We start from the raw sequence: 22,024 nt of genomic DNA on the forward strand, positions 1-22,024 counted from the left end.
GCCTGAGGGCAGCGGTGGGAAAGGTGCTGAGGAGCGAGAAGCCCTGAGGGGGAAAAGCCCCCGAAACGCTCCTGGGGCCGAGGCTGAGCAGCCACGCTGGTACCTCCTCCCATCACCGACCTGCCGCTTGTTTCCCGCTAAAGACTGAAAGAGGAGTTTAATTTCCCAAAATGTTATTAAAAAAGTGATTCTGCCAAAAGGGACGTTATTGGAAAGATTAAATCTCACTGCAGACAGTGCAGTTGCTGTGATCTCAAGATTTATCCCTGTAAGAAATCTTTTTGTGTTATATTAATAGTGTTGCGTGTTCTGCAATGTGTTCAGAAGAATGTTACAAAATGCTGATTAACAGCCTTTATTTTAAATTATTCCTAAAATGTCCCTTAAGGAGACTGAACCTTGAAAATTACTGCTGTATCATTTATGAGCCTTGTAACTTGGGAGCCATAAAGATGTCCCTGCCTCTTGTTTTCCCATCAGAATTAATTTTAAAAACGCGTAAAGCTTTTATTAAGCCTTTAAAATTTGGTAGCTATGCTTGCAAAATTCTTCCCTTTAATGTTCCTATTGCTATTTCTTGGTAATCCTTAACAGACTCCCTATCATCTTAACTAATAATCCCTAACAGATTTAAGCCATTTTAACAACAAATACTAGTGCCTATGCATAAAAAATAGAAAATCAACAGTTAATTTAATAAAATATGTGAAACACCAGAATCACAAGGGTTAGATGAGAAAATAAGATATTTAATTGGAGGCACAGTAGAACTGGATGCCAAAAGGGGCTAAGGATGGATTTTTTCAGTGTGTTGGCTCTTTGTGATCTCCACGAGTGCCAGGCAGGTGTGAAGCCACTGGTACAGGTATTGGGCTGGAGCAGAGTCCTGCTGCCACACTGCTGCTTGAGGGACACCTGGAAAAAAAAAAAAAACAGCTGGAAATACAACAGGGAAAGTCAAAACCACGGGCATTGTTGCCACAAGAACAGAAAATCATCCTCTCAGCAGAGTTTACCCTGAATCCAGTAATTCCAGGAATGGTGATGCTTTGAAAAGCACACAGCTATATTGTGACAGTGACCTGTCAAGTGCTGACTTTCCACTATAATTTGTCTTATTTTGTAGTGGGTGGACTGTTGTACAAAGTGTTCTGCTATATTTTAATGCTAAACCAGCACTTATATTTGGAACATATAGACATTACCTGATGTTAAAGGAATTCCCATAACTGTGAGTTATACCTGCATTCACACCCCTGATCTGACAGTGCTCTGTCAGAATAGGTTCCATCCTGGCAAACCAACCTCTCCTAGCACATCTGCAGTTTCCAAAGCTACATTCTTTAATCTAATTACATCAGCATCCCTAACTGTCAGAAAACTGGAAGCTCTAGGCCTGTTTTGTTCTTTCCAGTGAATTAGTTTAATATATATGAGGAGAACACATGAAAAGGAACTATCACTGCCTCAAGTGTTTACTCTTTATCAGCAGGCAGGGTACTGTTGATAAATATCCCCAGCTAAAGCAATAACTCTTGTCCACATTTGGCTTTTAACAGGCCTCTCAGGCTGGTATTAGATCACAAAGAGAGAGGTCTCAACGAGAACAAGTCATTTCTCTTACAGAGATATTGCAAATAATAATAAGAGCTTCTTGACTGCTCTGGCACCAAAAAAAGCTCACGTTCATTAAAGGAGAAAAAGACAGACTGACAAAGAGCTCCTGTCTATGGCCCGTGAGTACATTGAGCACTTGGCAGATGGTGTTTATGAAGAGGAGGGCTCACACTGTGTGTTCCTGTTTGGAGATGGGTCAGTCCCCAGGGCAGGGCACAGAGGCCTGAAGCAGACTTGCTTGCCAAAAGAACCATCATTCTTCATATGTCTTTGCGTACTACTTGCCAAAAGAACCCTCATTTTTCATGCTTATCAGGAGGTTTACAATGAGATCACTTGTTCTGGAAGGTTTCAAAGCTGATCTGCTCCCCTTTCCTGAAGGCAGTGAATTGTGAATCTAAATTTAACAGGTTGATTTCTATTGACCAAAAAATACTGCCGATATTGAGGACCTGTTGTTTAATCTATTATGAAATCAAAGTTAATTTCTGCAGTAAGGCCCTTAAAAACACTCAGGGGAATGTTGCCATTGACACAGTTTCATTGTTGAACTGTGCCTGGTAACCTCCCAATGGGTTTATGATATTTACCAGTGATGAGGTCCAGCAGCAGCTCTGCTTGAACTTGCACAGATGAAGCAGTTGGATCAAAGCAATAAATCTCCTGAATCAAATTGTCATCGAGTTTCTGCAATACAGAGAACAAAAAGATTAGGGGCTTTGTGAAAAGCTTACAGAATAAAAGATAGATGAAAAACATATAGGAAATCTATAGGCAATTAATTATTTCACTGCCATTTCCCCCTTGGCAAATTCCACTGCGTCTTCTTGAAGGAGGAAGAATAGAAAACAAACTCAACCATTTGAATTCTCACCAGTTTACACTCACTCCAGCTCTCAATCTCCTCCGAGTCCTTCCAGTCTGGATGCAAAAGCAGCAGCACAGCCTTAACTACCTCGTGCACCAGAGCTGGGGGTTCTGCACAGCTCTTTATTCTAGCAAAGCTCTCAGCACTGAGTTTCAGGACACACTCACGCAGCTCCTGCAGCATGAACCGGTGGAACAGAATCCCTGCATGCCTCATATGTGCCACACGTTCTGCCTCTGGAATCAAAAACAAAACCGCTCAAGAAGCTGCTCAGAAACATCTGCTACTCAGGACTTACATTACTGACTGACAGTCTATGTGCTAGATCCCTGAGGGCAACAAGGCGTCTGCTTCACACCTTTGATTTCAGCGCCAAGTACCCCGTGAGCCAGAGTTAAAATCTGCCCATTCTGTTTAACTCCACTCTGCTAAGCTCGGAGACTTGCTCGGGAGTAGTTTATATATACCAAGGATTTGTATTTGTCTTTCCATACTTGTACGAAGGATACTTTTAATACAATTTTACTGAGATTCCTCATTTCACCCCAAAAAACTATCTCACATCTGTATGCACAGTACCCAGAACTTGTGTTGGTTCTCTTTCCTCTAGAAACCTCTGCAGGATCTCTGAGCAGGCAGCTTGAGCCATCTTTAGCATTTTCTGCAGGTCTATCTGTTCCTGAGGTGGTAATCTCTTGAGCTGGCCGATGCTGATATCAAATATGCCAAGAGTTTGTCTTGATAGGTCATGGAGAGGTACTGCAATGTGGTGTTCTCCATAGATAGAAGTGAGAGTGACTTCTGAACTGTCTGTGCACTTGAACAGGTAATCTCTGAAATGAAATGTGCTAGGGTTTACAATCCTAGTTTGTTTTGGTGATTTACTCAGGGTATTTAAGATGCCATTCATTTCTTGTTGTTAAAATAAGGGTATTACATTACTAAATCATAGTTTGTTTCCTTGAACTGAAATTTGCACTGGTCTAAGTATCATTCAAGGCATGTACACAAAGGAAAAAATAGCACTAGGAACACAATATTACTTAGTCAAGGTGATTGCTGAAAATCATGAGAATTTAACAAATCTTGCTTTAAAAGCAGTTTGCTGTTTCTAACTGCATTGACGTTTGTTCTAGACAGTTCTATAAAAAGTAAAAAAAGCTGCTGGAACTGCAAATGGCTGTTCAGGCAACTTTGACAACAAGGATGAATTACTTAAAAGACAAGTCTGAGGATCTTGGCAGTGGAAGGAAACAGAGAATGGAAGGAAATGAGACTAATATGGCCAGGAAAAAATACAGATTGTTCTAAAGAGCAAAACGGTTCAGTGAAGGCTGCAATCCTGCAAACCTTGGCAGCTCAGCTGGTAAGCATTAAGTTAGGAGTTTTTGCAGCCTGCAGTCAAAGAGAAAATACTCCTCCAGCCCTTCACAGTTCAGTGCCCTGTGCATACACACCAGAAGCCTTGATGGTGAGAGAGCTGCAGCCAGACACTCTCAGGGCTGCTCTACCAGGGGCTTCATGTAATGTGGGTCAGCCTGGTGCAGGTTGAGTAAAGGAGCAGAGGGGACCTGTCCCATTGCAGGTCCTGGAGCCTACCTGAGGAGGTTTTCCTCTCTGAGGAGAACAACGGGAGACCTGTGGATTTCCTTTTCTCCTGTGTTATCTGTAGTGATCATCTTGCACAGAGCATAGTTCTGACAGAGACAAAAGAAAGGTTTAGCTGCATCCAAGAAAGGAGCAGACATTTTGAACCTTGGAGAGGGAGGAAATTATTTCTTATAGGAAACTCATATGTACATTCAAGAGCAATGGGATTGTTTAAAGACATCTCCCAACGCTGCTAAGTTTTATTCCCAGAGATGGGTGAAGAATGTGCCCTGGACCTCCCTCAGCCAGACTATTTAATCCACCCCAGGCTCTACACTGAGGAACACCCACAGGCCTAGAGGTTTCCATTCTTTTTCCCATCCTCTTGAGTCCTTTCTCATGTCATGTTTGTGTCAGTGTGTCTTGACACATGAAAAGCACAGAGGGGACCAAGTGACCTGGCTATCAGGCAGCTAACAAGGGAACAGTGCTGAGCCTGGACTGACAACAGAACAGTGCCAACATAAACCATGCTTATCAGAGGAAGCAGCTGAATTATGACTGCAGCAGATGTCATACAGACTTTGGGATGACACGGGATCAGTCCTAAATATTGCATATACTTTTTGTCTTCTTAACTCACTGGTACATGAAGTGACAAGCTTCCCAGGGCCTGAGTGCCTGCTGAACAACTGGAATATGACCTGCACGGGATGGGGCTGCCTCTACAAGCTGGCTTGTAGAGGCACCAGTCACTTCCTGAGCTGTATTTATATCTTGGCTGCTGACATAAGTTCAGAAGAAAGAGCTAATATATTAGCTGGAACATTCTCTTGTCCTTGTAAAATACCATAATTTTGACATGCAGAGGATCTCCAGAGAGAAGCATTTACCTTAGTGGAAGTCCCAGACAGCAAAGCTATGGATGGGTGGATGGAGGGATGGATGGGTGTGGGGTTCTGCTCTATTGGTTGCTATGCAGCAGTGAGCACTGAAGTAGGAGAATACACCCTTTTCATATGGAGAAAGGGTTATACTAGCAGTGCTCTTGAATTCTTTTACATGGGGCGATGAAAAGAATGAAGAAGAATCTCCTTTACAGAGGGAATCTTCCATCTCTACCTTTGTAGCCCTTTTGTTGCATGAGCAAGCACAAGAATCTTGTGCAGGCTTCAGCTTTAATGATAAAACCACTGGAAAAACACAGGCAGCTGGAGATGGCATTTCCTCTCTAAAGCAGCCTTTGAGCCCCTGATGATTCCAGACCTTTTCTCTGCAGTACCTCGTCTGTGCCAGGTTCCACCAGATAGATTGTGACAGCGTGGATGCTGGGTGTCCTGGGATACAACCAGTCCAGAGCAGTGACAGCCACTTGCAGGACGTTTTCCCGCATGCAGATGTGGTGGTAGGCTTTGCTGAATGCATGGCAAACTCCCTGTGAAAGCAAAATCCTCCAAGTGAGCCAGACAATTTCACACAATTTTGGGGAAAAAAGCTGGGGAAATGTTCATGTTGTAACAAATTGCTTTAATCAGAATTTGTAAAGCGGAAAAGTGACTGTGAAATGTCCCTTATCAAATGATGCCCTGAAGTACTCAGTGCTCGGTCACGGCCAAGTCCTTAACCAGACAGAGCTGATTTTTAGTGGAAATAGCCAAATGGACCGGTAAGGTTGGCTTGCTGCGCTCCCTGCTGCCCAGATGATGCATCCACAGTGAGGCTGATCCCAAAGAGCATCGCAAAGAAATACGGAGAGCTGTCACTTTTAATTATTCCACCACATAAAAAGTAAGGTTTATAGAAGTGAACACCAATATGAGATTGAGAGCTTCAGGAAATAAAAGCTGCTACCTTTGGACTTTGCACAAAAGGTAAATTAACATCCTAGTCTGGAGAAGATTACATAAATTATTGATGAAGTGATACCTCGTAATAAATTTCAGATAAGATGCTAATCAGCAGGGTACTGATAAGGTGCTCTCCTTACACCACTTTCACCATATACTGCAGAAGGGGACCCACAGATATGTTTTTACTTGTGCATCTTACATTTACTCAGAACAAACATGTAAAATTCACAAGTTCTTTTGCAGGCTGGAGGAACAAACTGCTTTCTGATGGTGCCCACCTCATAGAAACTGATCTCATGGGTCAGAAAGATGGATTTATGACTCTGGTCCCGAAGAGTGTCAAGTCCTAGAATGCCAAAAACTCTCCAATGAGCATCATACAGGGGCAGCACCAGGAGTGAACCTTTCTTCTCCTCAGAGTCGTCAGAACTCCAGAAGTGAATGTTTCCATGGTGCTGAACTCTTGGAACATAGATTGGCTTTCCCTGCTCAATGGCTGCAAAGCTGAAATATAAATTTATGACGAGGTTTGTCAGGAGGAGCAGAAAACCTTTAGTGAAACAGTAAATACTGCAACTTTGATCTCTCCCTGTTTTCTGGCACCAGAGAAGAAAGGTGTGAGCTCCATACCATGACCACACTCAGAAATACCACATTTACCACTTGCATCCCAAAGGCAGTGGTAATAAAGAGGCACTTTTCATCCTTAGAACATTTTAAAAACATCAGCTAATGAATGGAATGGAAAGGAATACAGGAGCAAGCAGCAGTTACATTTAATATGTTAGAGGCAGCAATGTTTAAAGAGACAAATATGTCTGGCTTTTGGAAGTGACAAGTGAAGAAGCATGAAAGCTGTTTATAGCATAAATAGTAGGGAAGGAAAGGCATTGTTCTCAAAAATATCCTGTGGATATAAACCGGCATAAGGGAATTAATTTTTAAAGAAGAAAATGTAGGCCCAATGCCACAGACATTTGCTAAAGGATGAGATTTATTAGACTGTGAGCTAATCTCCCCAAGGAAAGGAGTGAAATCCCAAACAGAGCAGTTCTAAGCAGACCATGCAGAATATGTATAGGATATTGGATCATTCACAACAGTCTCTTGGGAGATTTCCTCTCTGGAGTACTCCATCAGCCTCAGTTTCCAGAGCATCCCAAACACTGCCCCATACATTCCAAGCAGTTTAGAGGAAAAGGAACAGGTATTTGCAGCTTTTCTTACCTGACTCCTTTCATTTCTCTGTGCAGTACTCGGTTTAGGATGTAGGGAGCATTGTCTTCAGTACAGGCCACGTAGCGCAGGAGAACCTGTCCCTGCTCTGGGGAGAGCTGGTTCTCTTCCAAAAGGGCAATATATACACTGACTGTCTTGTTCTTCCCATGGGCTTGCAGGTCCTAGCAACCAAATGTTCCCCATTACAGTCTGTACATCAGCCACTGGCACTTCATTAAAGCACTTAGCACTTGTTTAATTTTGGTGAGATGCTGCTCTGGGTCACCGAGTTTGTGTGTCACCAACCCCATGACGTGGGCTGTGTCTCTGTGACAAGCACAAACACTTGGTATTTTGATTGGCAAGGGAAACTGATTTCCTTTTTCCTGTTGCTAATGGGGAGGAGTAAATAGAAAAATAATCCCTAACTATAATTTGTGTCTAAGAAAAAGTCCTATGGATTTCTTCTCCAACAAGAGATTCCTTTAAGAAAAAAAACCTAACATGTACCAGAGTTGCCACATTTACAAACTTAGACAATACTGAAAGAGCACTTCAGCTACACTGAGTGAAGTTTGGCTTTGAGGATGGCTTTAATGGTGAGAAAAAGAGCTAAACTTGCAGCCATAAATTAAAAATGAAACTATTACCACTACAAATTAACCATCTTTGTCCCAAACCGACTCTGATGGGTTTCATTTCAGAAGCTCCAAAATGACAACTATGGATTTCCAGATCTGCCCTGAATCAGCTCTTCCACAAGTGAGACAAAATTATCCCTGAGATTCCTTCAGTACTGGCAGAGCAAGGATGCCTACCTGGGACAGGGCCTTGATCACTGCTTTGTACACTGGTTCCATGCTCGTTCCGCTGGTCTCGGCCGCTTTCTGGATATCCTGCAGCCATTTCCTCCTGGCTGAGCTTTGCAAGCTCTTGATGTGACTTTTTTCCACACTTGTGGTCAGGAAACTCACCAAGTCATCCATAGTTTCATTCTCATTGCCAGTGAACTTGGAAGCAATTAATTCAAGGAAGATCTGGAATGCCTTTGAGGATAGCTTCCCCACTTTACTGAGCTGTTGGTATTGGGAGCAAAGCTCTTCCTTTGCTAGTAGGAAAAAAAAATATAAAATAAGACAGGGGAAATTTAGTTGATCAGTTTTGCAAAACATGAAACAAGACCTAAATGGACTTTGGGTGGAGTCCATCCAGCCTATCCTTCTAGGTTACTTTTAGGTGTCTCCTACATGGAAGTGGGCACTCTAGCAGGTAATCTCCAGTTTCCAGACTGGACGCATCCTTTTCTCTAGATGCCTGCTTCCTTCCTGTGACAAAGAGTCCTGCATAGCCCTGGTGCTGCTTAACTCCGCAGCTGGTCTGTTACGCTGTCCCAGCGCGGCGCAGGCTCTGCCCAGCCCCGGCCTGGGCTCACGGGGGTGCTCTTGCACAGCCTGAGCAACGTGCAGGCACTGCCTGGCTCCCTCTCTGTGACTGATGCTTCCATCATTCTTTCTGCATCCCGTTTTCAAATCCTGTTGGACCCGAAGATGTCCCTGCTCATGGCAGGGTGTTGGACTAGATGATCTTTACAGGTGCCTTCCAAACCATTTGATCATCACTATCACAGATTTTAGCTGAAGAAGTAGCAAGTACTAACTTGGCCTCAATCACGGTGGGGCCATGATGCTTAATGCTGACTTATCCAGCCCATCATCTAAGGAACATTCAGTATTCTAATTTAATTTCTGATTTTCTGACAGAACTAGGATGGAGAATTTTTTTGATCATATAAAATATTTGGCTTTTTACCTCCACTTTCTCCTCACTTTGAAGAAAGGGATGCAGAAAAAAATAGACATGAAGTTGAATGTGCTATAATCACTTCCTTCACTACTGAGCCACAGCATAATGAATTATTTTCCCCTTTATATCTAATGTTACACTTTTCACTTGCAAGGACAATCAAATAATTCTACTCACTTTTTACTCTGTTTCCATCCAGGAGAAGTGCAATGTCTGTGAACCCTTCCCCCAAACCTGCTTGTCCCACACCCTTGAGACATTAGGTTGAGGCTGCTAGAAATAATTCATGCTCCTGCTAGGTGGTATTGATTTTGCTATACTCCCTTTCTATTTATTTGTCCTTTAGTTTATGAGCCCTTCATGGAAGGGACTGTGTCCTTCCATATTTCCATGGTATGTTCTGGCATGCTTTGAATACAAGAGAGCAATGAACTGCCAGTTTCTCCTGGCTGGACAGCCTGGAGATTATTAACAGTGACATACTGGTGTGCTCCCCACCCCACCAGCTGCCTTCAGTGAGCTAAAGGATAAAGAGATTTTGGTGGTTGCCAAAGTGAGCCATTTTTAGTGATTTGCAGCAGAACAAGCAACATGAAGATGAGCATGGAGATGAAAAAAACGTACCTGTCCACCCAAGCACACATGCAAACATGCTCTTAATTGCTAATACAGTGTTTCAGAGCACCTTATGCCCACGTGTTAATGTGCACAAGGCTGCCAGACAGGTTCAGGTTACTGCAGCACTTCTGCTGGACTCAAGTCTTTTCTATCAAGGACCAAATTTGCTAAGTTTATGCAGTGAAATAACCAACAGAGAAGTGAGACTCAAAGCTGCTCTGTAATTCATAAGAGCTGTGTGACAGTGTGAATAACTACAGGCTATTTGAGATCTATAAGGAAAGCTGTTCTCTCCTGTGAGGTACATTCCTGCTGGAAGCACAGCAAAATGTATCTATTAAAAATAGCTGGATAACACAGATGGACTGGACTAAAAGTGCAAACATGTCCTGAGGCTTTATGTGTGCTTTTTCACTGCCATATCACATGTATACATTGCATGTTACAGCTGAAATAATTTTTCAACTCATCCCAGTGTCATTAAAGCATTGGGCTACTCCTCTGCCTGGGAATCTTGCACAGGAGGAGGGGATGGAGCAATGCATTAACAAATAGGTCTGGGTAACTGTTCCTTCCCATTTTACACCTCATACTGTATGCTTATGACTGCTTGCAAAACCAAACTGGTGCTTGCAGCAGCCTCATTAGTCCTGTCACTGAATGGCTGAAGGCCTCCTGTGTTCTCACAGAGCAGAGATTTTTCCTTACCTGTCATCAAGGCCTCTTTCCCCATGTGTCCCTTGAATGTGCTCAGAACAGCAATCACCTCTTCCAGGTCCAGGGACCCACATGCTTTGCTGTCCCACTTTTCAAAAAGTGCCTCCAAAAGGTGTTTCCTTTGGGCCACGTGAGACATGTGGTGAATCTGCAACAGAGGAACAGCTGGGGTTTGGTAACTCCTGGACACTGATGCTGGACACGACACAAATGGGGACACTACACAAGTGTGGATGCTCTGCAGTGGTTGTGCCAATCACCTCATTCCTGTGGGCCAGGCCAAATCTGTACATACACGGCTCAGACCTAGAGATGAATCATTAAACCTGGGAGATAACTTAGAAACACTAACCACAGGTGACAGTTCAGTTTACCAGGTAGGACCAGCACTGCAGAGAGTTATTTCACAGTGAACAAATGAAGCCTGTGCTGGATTTAAGGTGATGTCAGCTCAGGTAAGTGCAAGTTTCCCAGAACACAAATGTCTCCCCAGCAAGAGCTAACCACAGCCTTGTCAGTGACATCCAGAGATGTGACAGTTCATATTTCTGTACACTCTTATTTTGCTGGTGCTGCCCTGAAGTGTGTGGGCTCCAAGCAAACACATGTTACCATTTGTCCTCTAAACCCAGCACAGAGGGATAACTGGCTGGAGTGGAATTCACTCAAAGGCCAAAATACTGGCAGTGTGTGCTGTGTTCAGTGAGGACTATGGAGCCATCAGACCCAATATCTCATTTAAATTAGGTCAGCAGCACAGAGGGAAACCAGAAGGAGGTCTGAGGAAAACACAGCTAGAGAAATGCACCACAAAACAGACCTGAAGTGATATGAGGCACACTGATGCTGGGCATGAGGAAGGAGAATATTTTTTTTACAACTCATGGCAAGAGCACCTTGTAACTTAAAACCAAATAAGCCTGAGCACATTCACATCCAGCCATGCACATAGCAAACCCAAACACACTTGTTTTAAAATCCTCCCCAAACATCCACAACCTCCTATGTACATGCCAATGCAGTAGGTCAGAGATCAAGTTCTTGGCTAATTTAAAGGTGAATAAGCAGAATGGAATGTTTTGGGCTCTTTCACAATTAGCTATCAACTGTTGTCTCACTGAGTCCAGCTCTAGGACAGACAGACAACCTCTAACAGGATGAGTCTGTCATCACTTCCAGAGCTGAGGGCTAGGGAGGGAGCATCTCTATAAAAACAAAGGGGTAAAAGGTCTCCTGAAGGAACAGGGGATGCAAGGCTGCAAGTGGAGAGCTCTGCCAGCATCAGATTAACAGTTGACTTTGCAAAGTGTTTGTGGGCATTTGCTTGGTTTTTGTTTGGACATGGGATCAGCAAAACTTATCAATATTTACTTTTTCTCGTTGTTTCATTTTTTCCTCTTTTGTCTGTTTGTATTCTCCTTTGATAAATGCAGTAAGCCTCTTCACAATAGGCAGAGAAACGTCTTCACCAACAAAATTGTACATGAGCTGTACAAACTGTGGCAGGGTGAGGCAGCTTGCAGCAAACCTCTTAGAATCCTGATGGTTCTGAATCTCTTCCTCACTGGTACCTGAGTTTGAAAGGCAGAAAGCAGTGTGTCACAGGAAGCCAAATACTGCCCTAAAGCCAACCACGTGGCAGCTATCAACACAGCCTCAATCCTGCACTTCCTATCCAGGGAAATTACAGCTGAATACAGACTGACTCCATGCTGAGTAAAGGCCTTAATCTGCTTATACTGCTCTAATAGTAGCTCTGCAGATCCAGTCTGGCATGGATGCCATCCTACAGCCAGGTCAAACCCTGACTACAGGTGAGCTGGAATTGCTGTTACTCAGCAGGGGGCTGTCTGAGACAAAGAGCTCATTGAGGGACTGCTGCCCCAGACAAACAGGATGCACATCCAAGGACTGACTGAAGGACAGGGTAGTGCTGTGCACTGGAAGTTACCACAGAAAGCTGTAGGTACCAGAGTGCTGTTACCATCAGCTTTACATAATGAACCTGTCACTGGATTGTTCAGACAATGCAGACCCAATTCTTGCAGTGTTCTAAACCATGAGACACAAGGGTGTTCACAGAGTGCTAGCAAGGAGGTTGGCCCTTCTAGGATGTTTAAGAAAATACCTCTTTGAAACACAGTTGTCTGATCACAGCCTTCTGAGAACAAAGGCTTTTGTAGCAATGAAGTAGGATCATCCTTTGGAAACACAGTGAGAGATTAAAATAAAAGGTTCCTGCTAGATGATCTCATAGCACATCTCCCTATAGGCAGTCACAGTCTAAAAGTTATTTGAGTAATTTCTAGATTAAATGTGCTCAGGTTCCTGTTTTGCTATGGTAATATTACAGAGTGAAACAGAACATAAAGTTTCTCCTTATTATAAAAATGCTGCTGCTTCACAAAGTCCCTACTTGAATTAAAGTGTCTGCTCAGGGCCTTGAATACAGATCACCAGCAAAGTGACTCACCTGCCTCCTGTGAGAGGAATAAGCTCTGAAACCTTGGCAGAAAACACCATGCTGAGGATAGCAAAGCTTATAGCTTATGGTCTTCTCTATTCAGAAACCACTCACATGGTTTTGAAATGGATTTAAAATGCCCTGTAGTTAAACCAATCTAAACACATACATAGAATATGATTAAGGTCTGTCAGAAAAAAGAAAGTACTTTACACTGGTCATGCAGAAGGTTCTCACCCTGCAGTCTTGTCTCTGAGCCTGTCTGTTGGTCAGACACAGCCTCTGCAGCGTCCTGTTGGGAATCAGTGACATCCGTGTCTGTCACAACTCCCTCTCCTGAGGTTGTGCTTGTAGCTTCAGGCGATGTCCCTGTAACTCCACTGTCCTCTTGACTAACGTGCCCTTCCGATCCAGGTTCTCTGTCTGAGGTATAATCTTCTTCTGGTTTTGTTTCTGTCTCAGGCTCACTAACCAGGATGGATTCTTCTGGTTTTCCAGATGCAGGTTCCCCATCCAAATCAGCAGCTTCAAGGCCAGTGCTTGCCACTACTGACATGGCATCCTCACCTTCCTCGCTCACTTCAGAAGCACTTGGCTCTGCTGCTTCAGTTTCCTCCTTGGAAATTCCTCCAATCTCAGTTTCACTTATGCCCATTTCTTCAACAACTCCTTCTGTAATACTGGTGCTCATTCTGTCAGCCTCAGTTTCACTTATGCCCATTTCTTCAACAACTCCTTCTGTAACACTGGTGCTCATTCTGTCAGCCTCAGTTTCACTTATGCCCATTTCTTCAACAACTCCTTCTGTAACACTGGTGCTCATTCTGTCAGCCTCAGTTTCACTTATGCCCATTTCTTCAACAGCTCCTTCTGTAACACTGGTGCTCGTTCTGTCAGTCTCTTGCCTATCATCATCTACAGGTTCATATTCCAAAATCTCTCCCTCAGAAATTTCCGTTTCAGACAAGATCAAACTTTCACTGAGTTCCTCACAAACTTCCTGGTCACCAAGGCTTCCCCAGAAATCCATAAGATTAATATTTTGCAGCTCAATCATTGGCCCTAAAACAGAAAAAATATGTGTAAGCTGATAGTGCCTACTGGTTTTATGTTCTCTAGTATTGCATAAGAAAATTTAAAGAAAAAATGTAATGGCAAGTAAATACAAACTACCAGAAAGTATCTTCTGCAAAGACACATCTCAGGAACACAAAAATCAGAATAATGTCTTTGCCTGCAGAGATCTGCTCTTCTGGCTATGTATTACACCACTTTTCCTTTGAAATAAATATTTCATCATTCTCTACACTAAGAAGGAGAGATATAATTCACTTTGCATTTGATCTCAGCAATTAATTAATGTCTGATATCTTTAAAATATTTTACTTTCATGCAGATGATTCCCTTCATTTTTCTTTTTCTTTCTGGAGGTATTTTAGTGCAAACACAAAATTGACTTCTAATATTGCCCAGTAAGAAAGAACAACTGTTTCAGAAAGAGCCTTTCTTTAATTCTATTTCCCAAAAAGTACTTCAGAATTTGTAGCAAGGAAAACTTTGGATGCTGACACATTTCTGAACAATGCATCACAGTTTGCCGAAAATGCTTGCCTATTCTGGTGTATAGGTCACAGCAGTCATTTGGGTCCCTTTTCTGGGCTCTGTTCATTTCTGGTAACACTTATAAAACACATCTGAACCATCCAGCCTTGTGTGCACTCCCAGTGTTTTAACCACAACTGAAACATCCCATGTGCTCACATTCTCTGGGGTTGCAGAGCTGCCACTTTACAGTCACGGACCTTCTGTCATAGAAGTGTCTCAGCAGGGCCAGTATTTTTTGTCTATCCAAGACACCAACCTAGACAAAAAGATTACAATTATTGGGTTTTTCCTGTGGTTCTTTGACTTACATCAACATTTGCAGCACTACAAAGGCACCATCAGCCAAGAATTACCTATGGCTGATAATTATCCATTACCAGAACATCACTACAAATTCCAAAGAAGTTAATTTATTTCATAGAGGCAAAAATTTCTTCTGGGCTGAACTGAAACTCTCCACACATATTACTTTGCAGGCTCTTCCTTTTCCATGTCCTTGACAAATTACAGTGAGATAATTGTAACTGTTCTGCCAAAGGAGTTCTTCGTGTAAAGATCAAAGCTTCAACACTTCATACTCTCAGGACAGATACTGATTGCCTGACAGTACCATGGAAGAATTTCCATATATTATGGGCTGTGCTGTGTTACCTTAGTGACTGCACATTGTAGTCTGGTTTTGTGCCCCTTCATCTCCTTTGAAGTGTGATGTATTGGCCTGGAAACACAATTAGTCCAAAAATCTGAGCTATTATGACAACCTCCCTAATTTCCTTTAAAAATTCATAGACATTTGACCATAGAGGTGAGAGAGGTATCAGCAGTTCCAGAGCAGAGGAAGGTGCAGATTTTATTAAATCCTTGTTGCTCAGGGTGAATGTACACAGAGGATAAACCCAGGAAAAGGCAATGAAATGGGTCATTTCCAATCAGGAAATTGTGGGGTTTAAAAAGTAAAGCAAACCTAAACGATTGCAAGTTTTCCATTTTATGATGTATTCCTGTTGCCATTATTTAAGTCCTGCCACCTTTTTAATCTCCCTTCCATTAGTGAAATAAAGTAGTTAGTTAGGAAACAGATTTACTTATGTTCATTATTTGTAGTGAGTAGCTTTCCATCTGAATTATTGATTTCATTTTCACATTTTGTTCTTAGATTAAAAACTGCAAAATGTAAATTTCACCAGGCTTTTAATTCCTTGTGAACTTTGCCTGCCCTTAGACTAAAGAAATAAAGGAAGAAGTTTGCTGTTCTTTTCTGGAAATTAGCTCAAGATGACTGCATTGTTTATAACCTGAAACTGTAATTATTGGCAGCAATAGTTAAAAACAGAGGATATGGAAACAACGCAGAGATACACATCTCACCTACTGGTGAAGTTAATGCTGGAACTAAGTGAACACATCACATTTGCTGGTACAGCAGCACCTTCCTCTACAAGGAAGGGGTTTTGCCAGTTCTGCAGAAAGGACCAGAACTGAAATGTAAGAAGCCATCTGGTACAATTTTAGCGCTTCAGTATCTGGTAATTTAATTCCTGCTGGTAAAAAAAGTGCTGGAAGTCAGGGTTGAATTTCAGCTATGGGTGGGTTTGGAACAACAAATGTCATCACAGAATTTTGTCCCTAAACTTACAAGATGTAGGCCCTGATTCCCAGTATCTTGGCATTAACATACAGATACCTTGCACACCCTTGTGCAAATATTTCTTGTTATTTGTCTTTCAGTTGAATATATCAGATTATGCTCTGATCCATTTAGGAGATGCACAAACACACAATGTTTTAAAGGTGTTCCCAGATCACTGTGGAATATTTGGATCCTCCATTCAGTATTTCCATTACACACACTTAATTTTCCATTCAAATTTCCTCAGCTGTAACTCGTCACAATCATCTGCTGGTTGCCCTGAACTTTGCAGTACTAATGAATAATTTTACTTCATTAAAATGGGAATAGATGAATGAAGTATTATTAAAAAGAAAATAAGGATGTTGTTTTGGGATTCAGTTACCTTTTTGTCGTATTAAAATAATATAATTGGAGGATTTGGATAACTCAAATTCTTGAAGAGTATTTTGTTCTTTGTATCAAAAAATTTTATTTTTATATAAAAACAGGTAAATATATAAAAATAGATAAAATAGCTGAAATTGTCAGATATTAATGGAGATTTATTTAATTATTTAAACATTTCCAATTTGCACAGATTTGCCATTTTAGCAGGGCTTCCTGTTATTTCAGGACACTTTTCCTTAGAACTTACCCTGGGAGGAAAATGTCACAGTACAGCCACCTATAGAAGAGAGGAGCACTATAACAAGAAACATTTCCAACTCCTCTCCCCAGCTGTGCTCTTTTTCCCAGTTCCTAAATTTAGTAGAAAAGGTGACTTTTCTTTGCACTTGGTGTGTGACTAAGGAGGCTGATGACAGATTCCTGCCCACCTGCCCTTCGTGCTGCACCTTGTGAGCAGGGCAGGTACAGCCTCTCCTCTCCACAACAGAAAACCATCTGTGTTTGTATAGCTGCCCAAAACTCGGGGCAGGTTTAGTCCCCAGGGAATTGAAACACATTGACCTATTTTTTTGTCACCTAGATATTGGCAGGTGATGATTCTCAGCTGTTTTCAGCAATGTTCTGTGACCTGTGAGTAATTCCTTTGGCAACACAGACTAAACCAGACTTGCCATTTAATCAGGGATAGGTCAGTGTTTAACCACTTGATTGTTTTTCTGGAAATGTGATGTGTGTATCCTGAACCCTACAATGAGCTTGTTAGTGAGCAAGAGGGTAGAACAGACACTAAGAAAAGGTCATGAGAAAGCAGACTTTGTTGTTGCTGTACGGCAAGAAAGATAATCAGGAGTGTCTCAAACTACATTGGCTTGAAAACTAATCTCTGACTAAATTAAATTTAATTTTAAAATCCCTTGTTTAAAACATCCCTGGAAATTAATGAAGAGTTATAAAATAAACTGATACAAGTGAGCACATGGAAAATAAGTTAAAAATTCACAGAGCCATTGCCTTTTGGGGTATTATAGCAGTGATCCAACTGTGTTCTGGGATTGTCTTGGGAAGTTTCTGCTGCAGTGGATAGTCCAGGCTGTCCTTCTGAGCTGCCATCCTTCTGGATGCATGAATTTGAAATCACAATAATGATCGTGTGGATACCTTCTAATTTGACTGCAATTTAAACACTGCTTTCTCAGCTCCCTGGCCCTAATTGCAGCTCATTGAGGCAGCCAGCCACACTCACCATGCAGACTGGAATAACTGCCTGCTACCAAACAAATGGAAATTAGGAACTGAAACAACTGCTTTGCAGAATGGGCTCTACAGGTAATGGATCACATTCAAGTGGTAGAAGTCCTTGGGTTACTTTGCATTTTATCTCCCCTGTGGGTACAGTAGAACTTTACAAAAGAAACCAGGCCAGATTTAAAAGAGCTGCGTGGCCCACACGACACTTTAGTGAACTCAATTTGCAGGGCAGGGCTACCTCGGAGCCTGGAAACCACAACTCTGTGCTCTGATCAGTTTTTTTTTCGGCAGCAGTGGCGTCATTGCTGATAGCTGCTCACTCCTGTTGTGTTAGTATTTCTGGCTCTTTGCCTCTGAGATTCCACTGGGATTAGCAGCATGGAGATGGTGATTACTGCCACAGAAATAATAGGAAGAAAGTCGCTTTAAAACATGAAAGGAAAGAAGAGATCCTTTGGAAATCCCTGGCAAAGACAGGACTCAGGTTTCTATATCCTTGTAGCCAGGAGGATCCATCACAGCCCTTCTTGACAGAGCCTTAGGAAAGTCAAATGTCTCCTAGCTGGGAAGCAGACACATTTCTTCCCTCATCCCTGAAAGAGCAGCTTGCCTGTTATTCTCTACAACACACTATTGGTGTTGAAATGAGCCCTGTAATTCCTTTCTCTTGGCAGTAATGACATTATTAGCATGACATTGTAGAGCACAGTTCATTCTGGGTAGGCTCTGCAAGCATAGCTGGAGGAGTGCTGGGTGGAATATAAAATTTATGTAAGGGAGAAAACTAAGGTTAGGGCAACTGCTTGCTCTGTAGTAGCCAGCAATTGCCAAACTGAGAGTACTAATAACAAGTACCACACTTTTTGGATGAAGCCCAAGCTTTTAGCAACAGTTTATGCCATTGATTCTTCAGTTCTGACTATTTGCTGGTTTTCTAATGAGTCTAGCACTTTTTTTGTTTGCTTTTTAATGGAGATGCAGGTGTACTGAGAGGATGATAGATGGAGTTTAAAGCTGCTGAAAACCAAATTATGGCTTTTGAGTTTCATTTCCAGCTCTGTAACTGACTTACTGTATTTTAATTTCCTGTCCATAAACTGTGGCTGAAGTTCACAGTACTGTTCTCAGAGAGGCTGTAAAGGTGGATTATTTTGCATTTTAAATTTTAACTATGAGATTTATTGACAGAAGCCCTTCAGATCTATAAAGTAATGCAACATAATTAATGCAATATATGTAATTATTGAAGTAATGGGCACATTTGTTAAAGTCAATCTACATCAAATTAGCTTTGCTGAAATGTGGCTGAATAGGTAAATTCGCACTCAAATATTCTGAACACGCTGTGGAAGCAGGTAATTTTTTAGAATTAAAGGCCATGGTTAATTTCTTCTCCAGACTCACCAAACTTCAGTCCCAAGTCATCAGTTTAGGTAATTCCTAATTAGCCATCAGTTAATAGACTGTTGGATGTTTCTGTGTCTAGGAACTATGAATTTAACAACAGTGCAGCAGCTATTGTTCTCTAAAATACTGCTGAGTAAGCACAAAGGGAGGATCTAGAGTTGAGGAAAAGAAAAAGCAAGCAGTGACCCAGAGAAATACCAAACTGGGAGCATTCCCACATTGAAATTAGGCTCAGCTGCTTTGCCTACCTTTCCATGATCACAAACTCGGAAGAGGGCAATAAAAATTTGCCTCCGTGTGTCATGTTTCGTTGCTTCTTGGAAGTCCTCAGCACACTTACGGAGATATTCCACGATTTCTTGGAACTTGTCACTTGAAACATGTTCACTGTAGGAAAGGATAAGCTATAGAGAGAAAGCAGCAGTGGACATGGTTATCTTTCTTCAAGCATTTTCACCTTTAGTTGAACTCCTAAAAATCTATTACATGCAATCAAATATTTAGGAATTTGTAATTTAACCTGCCAACACAACACAGACTTGGTGCCTACTTCATTCTCCCCTTCAGAAGAAACAATATTCTCCAAACAATCCTGGCACACTACAGAAATGTATCCTGAACAGTTCTTTCCTGGTCCAGAGGCCACTTATCAAGCTCAAGCAGAGATGCTGGATCAGATCCCTCCTATGAGAAGTTGTGGCTTAAACTACATTTTCTTGTGGAGGATTTAAGTTCTCCATGGTTTTCTGCAGCATTTAGTATTCTTGACTTCACCCCCAAGGAGGCATTTTGAGCCATTACATTCTGCAGGAATGACAGTCACTCAACTCTCAAATGCCACAAAAGGAGCATTGCTTACAATTTCAGTGTTTAGAGGAGCAGTTGGATACAATAAAAAAATGGAAGATCCTTTTGAAAATGAGTCTGCTGTCACCCAAGTCCTCTGACACTGGAAATACTACTGACTTGAGATTGATTTTACGTTCCAGCCTTGGAGACACCTTAACACTTTGGATTTATAGCCATGTGGCTTTTATGAGCAAAAGCAATATGATTCTAAAAATGTGGTGTGCATGACATAAATAATAATGGCCATCAGAACAAACCACAATTCCAGAGCCTGGGCTGAATTATTACAGTAGGTTTCTAGAGCCAGCCACACTAACAGGGAGCTCATACAGTTAAAAGGAGGAATTTCCAAAGCACAGAATGTTTCCCATTATCCCATTTTGAGAGTATGGATACCTGACATAAGTGCTAAAATATCCTGGGCTTGTTGAAATGCCACACAGGCAATAACCAGTGGAAATATTAATATATGTTATTATTATTATGTCTATATTGTGTAATTTCCAAATATATGGGACAAATGGAGAAGAGAGGAAGAGCAGAAAAAAAGCAGTGGCCTGAGGGATGGCTGGTAGGAAAGAAGAGCTCCTAATGCAATGTGGGTTTTTTCTTCATTTCAGCATAAAAAAAGGATGTATGTTAGAGAGAAGGTGGCACATCTGGGGGCATGAGTATCCACAAGCTTCTTGGGGTTATTAGAACCCAGAGCCCTGTGACAGAGGAACCTTAAAGGTGAGGCTGTTGGGATCAGGCAGGTTGGACAAGCAGTTTGTTATTCTGAATGTCACCTTGATGACACATCCAAAGGCTCCTGCACTAATACTCTGTCTAACAGCTTCACAGGACACTGTTTACAAGCACCATGTGGGCAGGAGGCACCATCACAGGCTTAAGCCTTTCTTAGCTGATGTGTAAATTACTGTACACATAATTAACATACATTAATTTGTTATTAACTGGGAGATTTTGACACCTCTCCAAAGAAAGCTGGCACGCCTCCTTCTTGCTACCCAGAGTCCTTGGTATAGTTTGTGAACACATTATCATCAAAAACAATGGATCTGTTCTTGTTCCTACTGATCTCACTAGAAATGGAGAAAGCCTCATACAATCATGGAAAATAATCTCACCTTTAAAGCCTGATTCTGACCCTGCAAAGACAATGTGAGCATTTCCCTTGGTGTCAATAGCTTTGTGCCAGACTGCTGGGCGTTCTGTGTGTTAGAGCACAAAGCCTGTGAAATAAACCATCAAGGGCTGGTCCCTGGGATTTAGATGCTTCTCATATAAAAGACCCCACGAGGTTGTCACAAAGGATGTAAGAATACAACAGCCACTGTTCTGAATTTAAAAAAAAAACAAAAACCCAAACCGGAAAAACAATGATGTGTGAGGTCTCTCTACTGAGTTTCTAACAGCCTTCAAGTAACCCAAAGCTGCACTAAATTCAAGGAAGAAAAAAAATGTGCCTTTTAATTTTAAGGTCCATAGAAAGCAATGCTTTCCACATGGGAAAGGGCCGTGACCAGCATGGAGGAAGATCATTTCTTTCTGGGTTTGGTGGATGATGGAAAGGGGTGAACAAAGGTAAATTGTAGCTGAGGATTAGAAGCAGCCCTGTCCTGATGATGGAACAGTTCCCAAGGGAAGTGATGAAAGCCTCATCAATTGATTCAATTAAAACCAGACTGGAAAAAGAATCAGAGAATATGTTCTGAGAGAACATTCCTGGCAAATCACACAGCCTGACAATCCATGTCTTTCGTGCTTCTGATCTCTGTTGTCATATCTTTAATTGAGTTAAAATAAAGAGTACACAAAGTATATTTTAAACAGTTTTCTAATGCTAATGGAGCATGAATTCATTCAGTGATTATATATATGTACCATAGGGGTTATGGACTGATGCTTCATTGCAGTGACAAAAGCAATTCTCTGGGCTCTCATTATCCACAATAGTCTTCTTAATTAGTTGCAATAATTCTGAGGTTAAATTCAAAAATATCTCTTTTCATGCTTAAAAAAACCTTCAACAAGTTACCATAAAAATGCATCTCTGTGCAAAATACAAAACATGTGAGTCTCCTGAGAGGGAAGAAGGCACAAAAAATCACACATGGTTGCTTGGAATTAGTCTCTGCACAGCTGCT

The 22,024-nt window shown here is 41.7% G+C and overlaps 1 protein-coding gene across 1 annotated transcript in view; it reads right to left on the reverse strand.

The window, feature by feature from the left end:
• Window positions 1-787: 787 nt before the first annotated feature.
• The window catches only part of EFCAB5 (EF-hand calcium binding domain 5), a gene marked incomplete at its 3' end in the record, with an annotated part of 31,820 nt that continues 10,583 nt past the window's right edge, over window positions 788-22,024 (reverse strand). The window contains exons 6-19 of the mRNA XM_084219253.1: window positions 19,274-19,429; window positions 14,507-14,606; window positions 12,983-13,807; window positions 11,653-11,852; window positions 10,273-10,429; window positions 7,962-8,251; window positions 7,153-7,325; window positions 6,204-6,429; window positions 5,358-5,510; window positions 4,085-4,182; window positions 3,065-3,318; window positions 2,492-2,721; window positions 2,208-2,304; window positions 788-915 (exon numbers count right to left, since the gene is read on the reverse strand). Of these exons, the coding sequence (XP_084075379.1) occupies window positions 788-915; window positions 2,208-2,304; window positions 2,492-2,721; window positions 3,065-3,318; window positions 4,085-4,182; window positions 5,358-5,510; window positions 6,204-6,429; window positions 7,153-7,325; window positions 7,962-8,251; window positions 10,273-10,429; window positions 11,653-11,852; window positions 12,983-13,807; window positions 14,507-14,606; window positions 19,274-19,429 (3,087 nt within the window). The remainder of the gene's footprint in view (window positions 916-2,207; window positions 2,305-2,491; window positions 2,722-3,064; window positions 3,319-4,084; window positions 4,183-5,357; window positions 5,511-6,203; window positions 6,430-7,152; window positions 7,326-7,961; window positions 8,252-10,272; window positions 10,430-11,652; window positions 11,853-12,982; window positions 13,808-14,506; window positions 14,607-19,273; window positions 19,430-22,024) is intronic.

The sequence above is a fragment of the Fringilla coelebs genome (genome assembly GCF_963513975.1).
Source record: "Fringilla coelebs genome assembly, chromosome: 20".
In the NCBI taxonomy this organism is placed as follows: domain Eukaryota; kingdom Metazoa; phylum Chordata; class Aves; order Passeriformes; family Fringillidae; genus Fringilla; species Fringilla coelebs.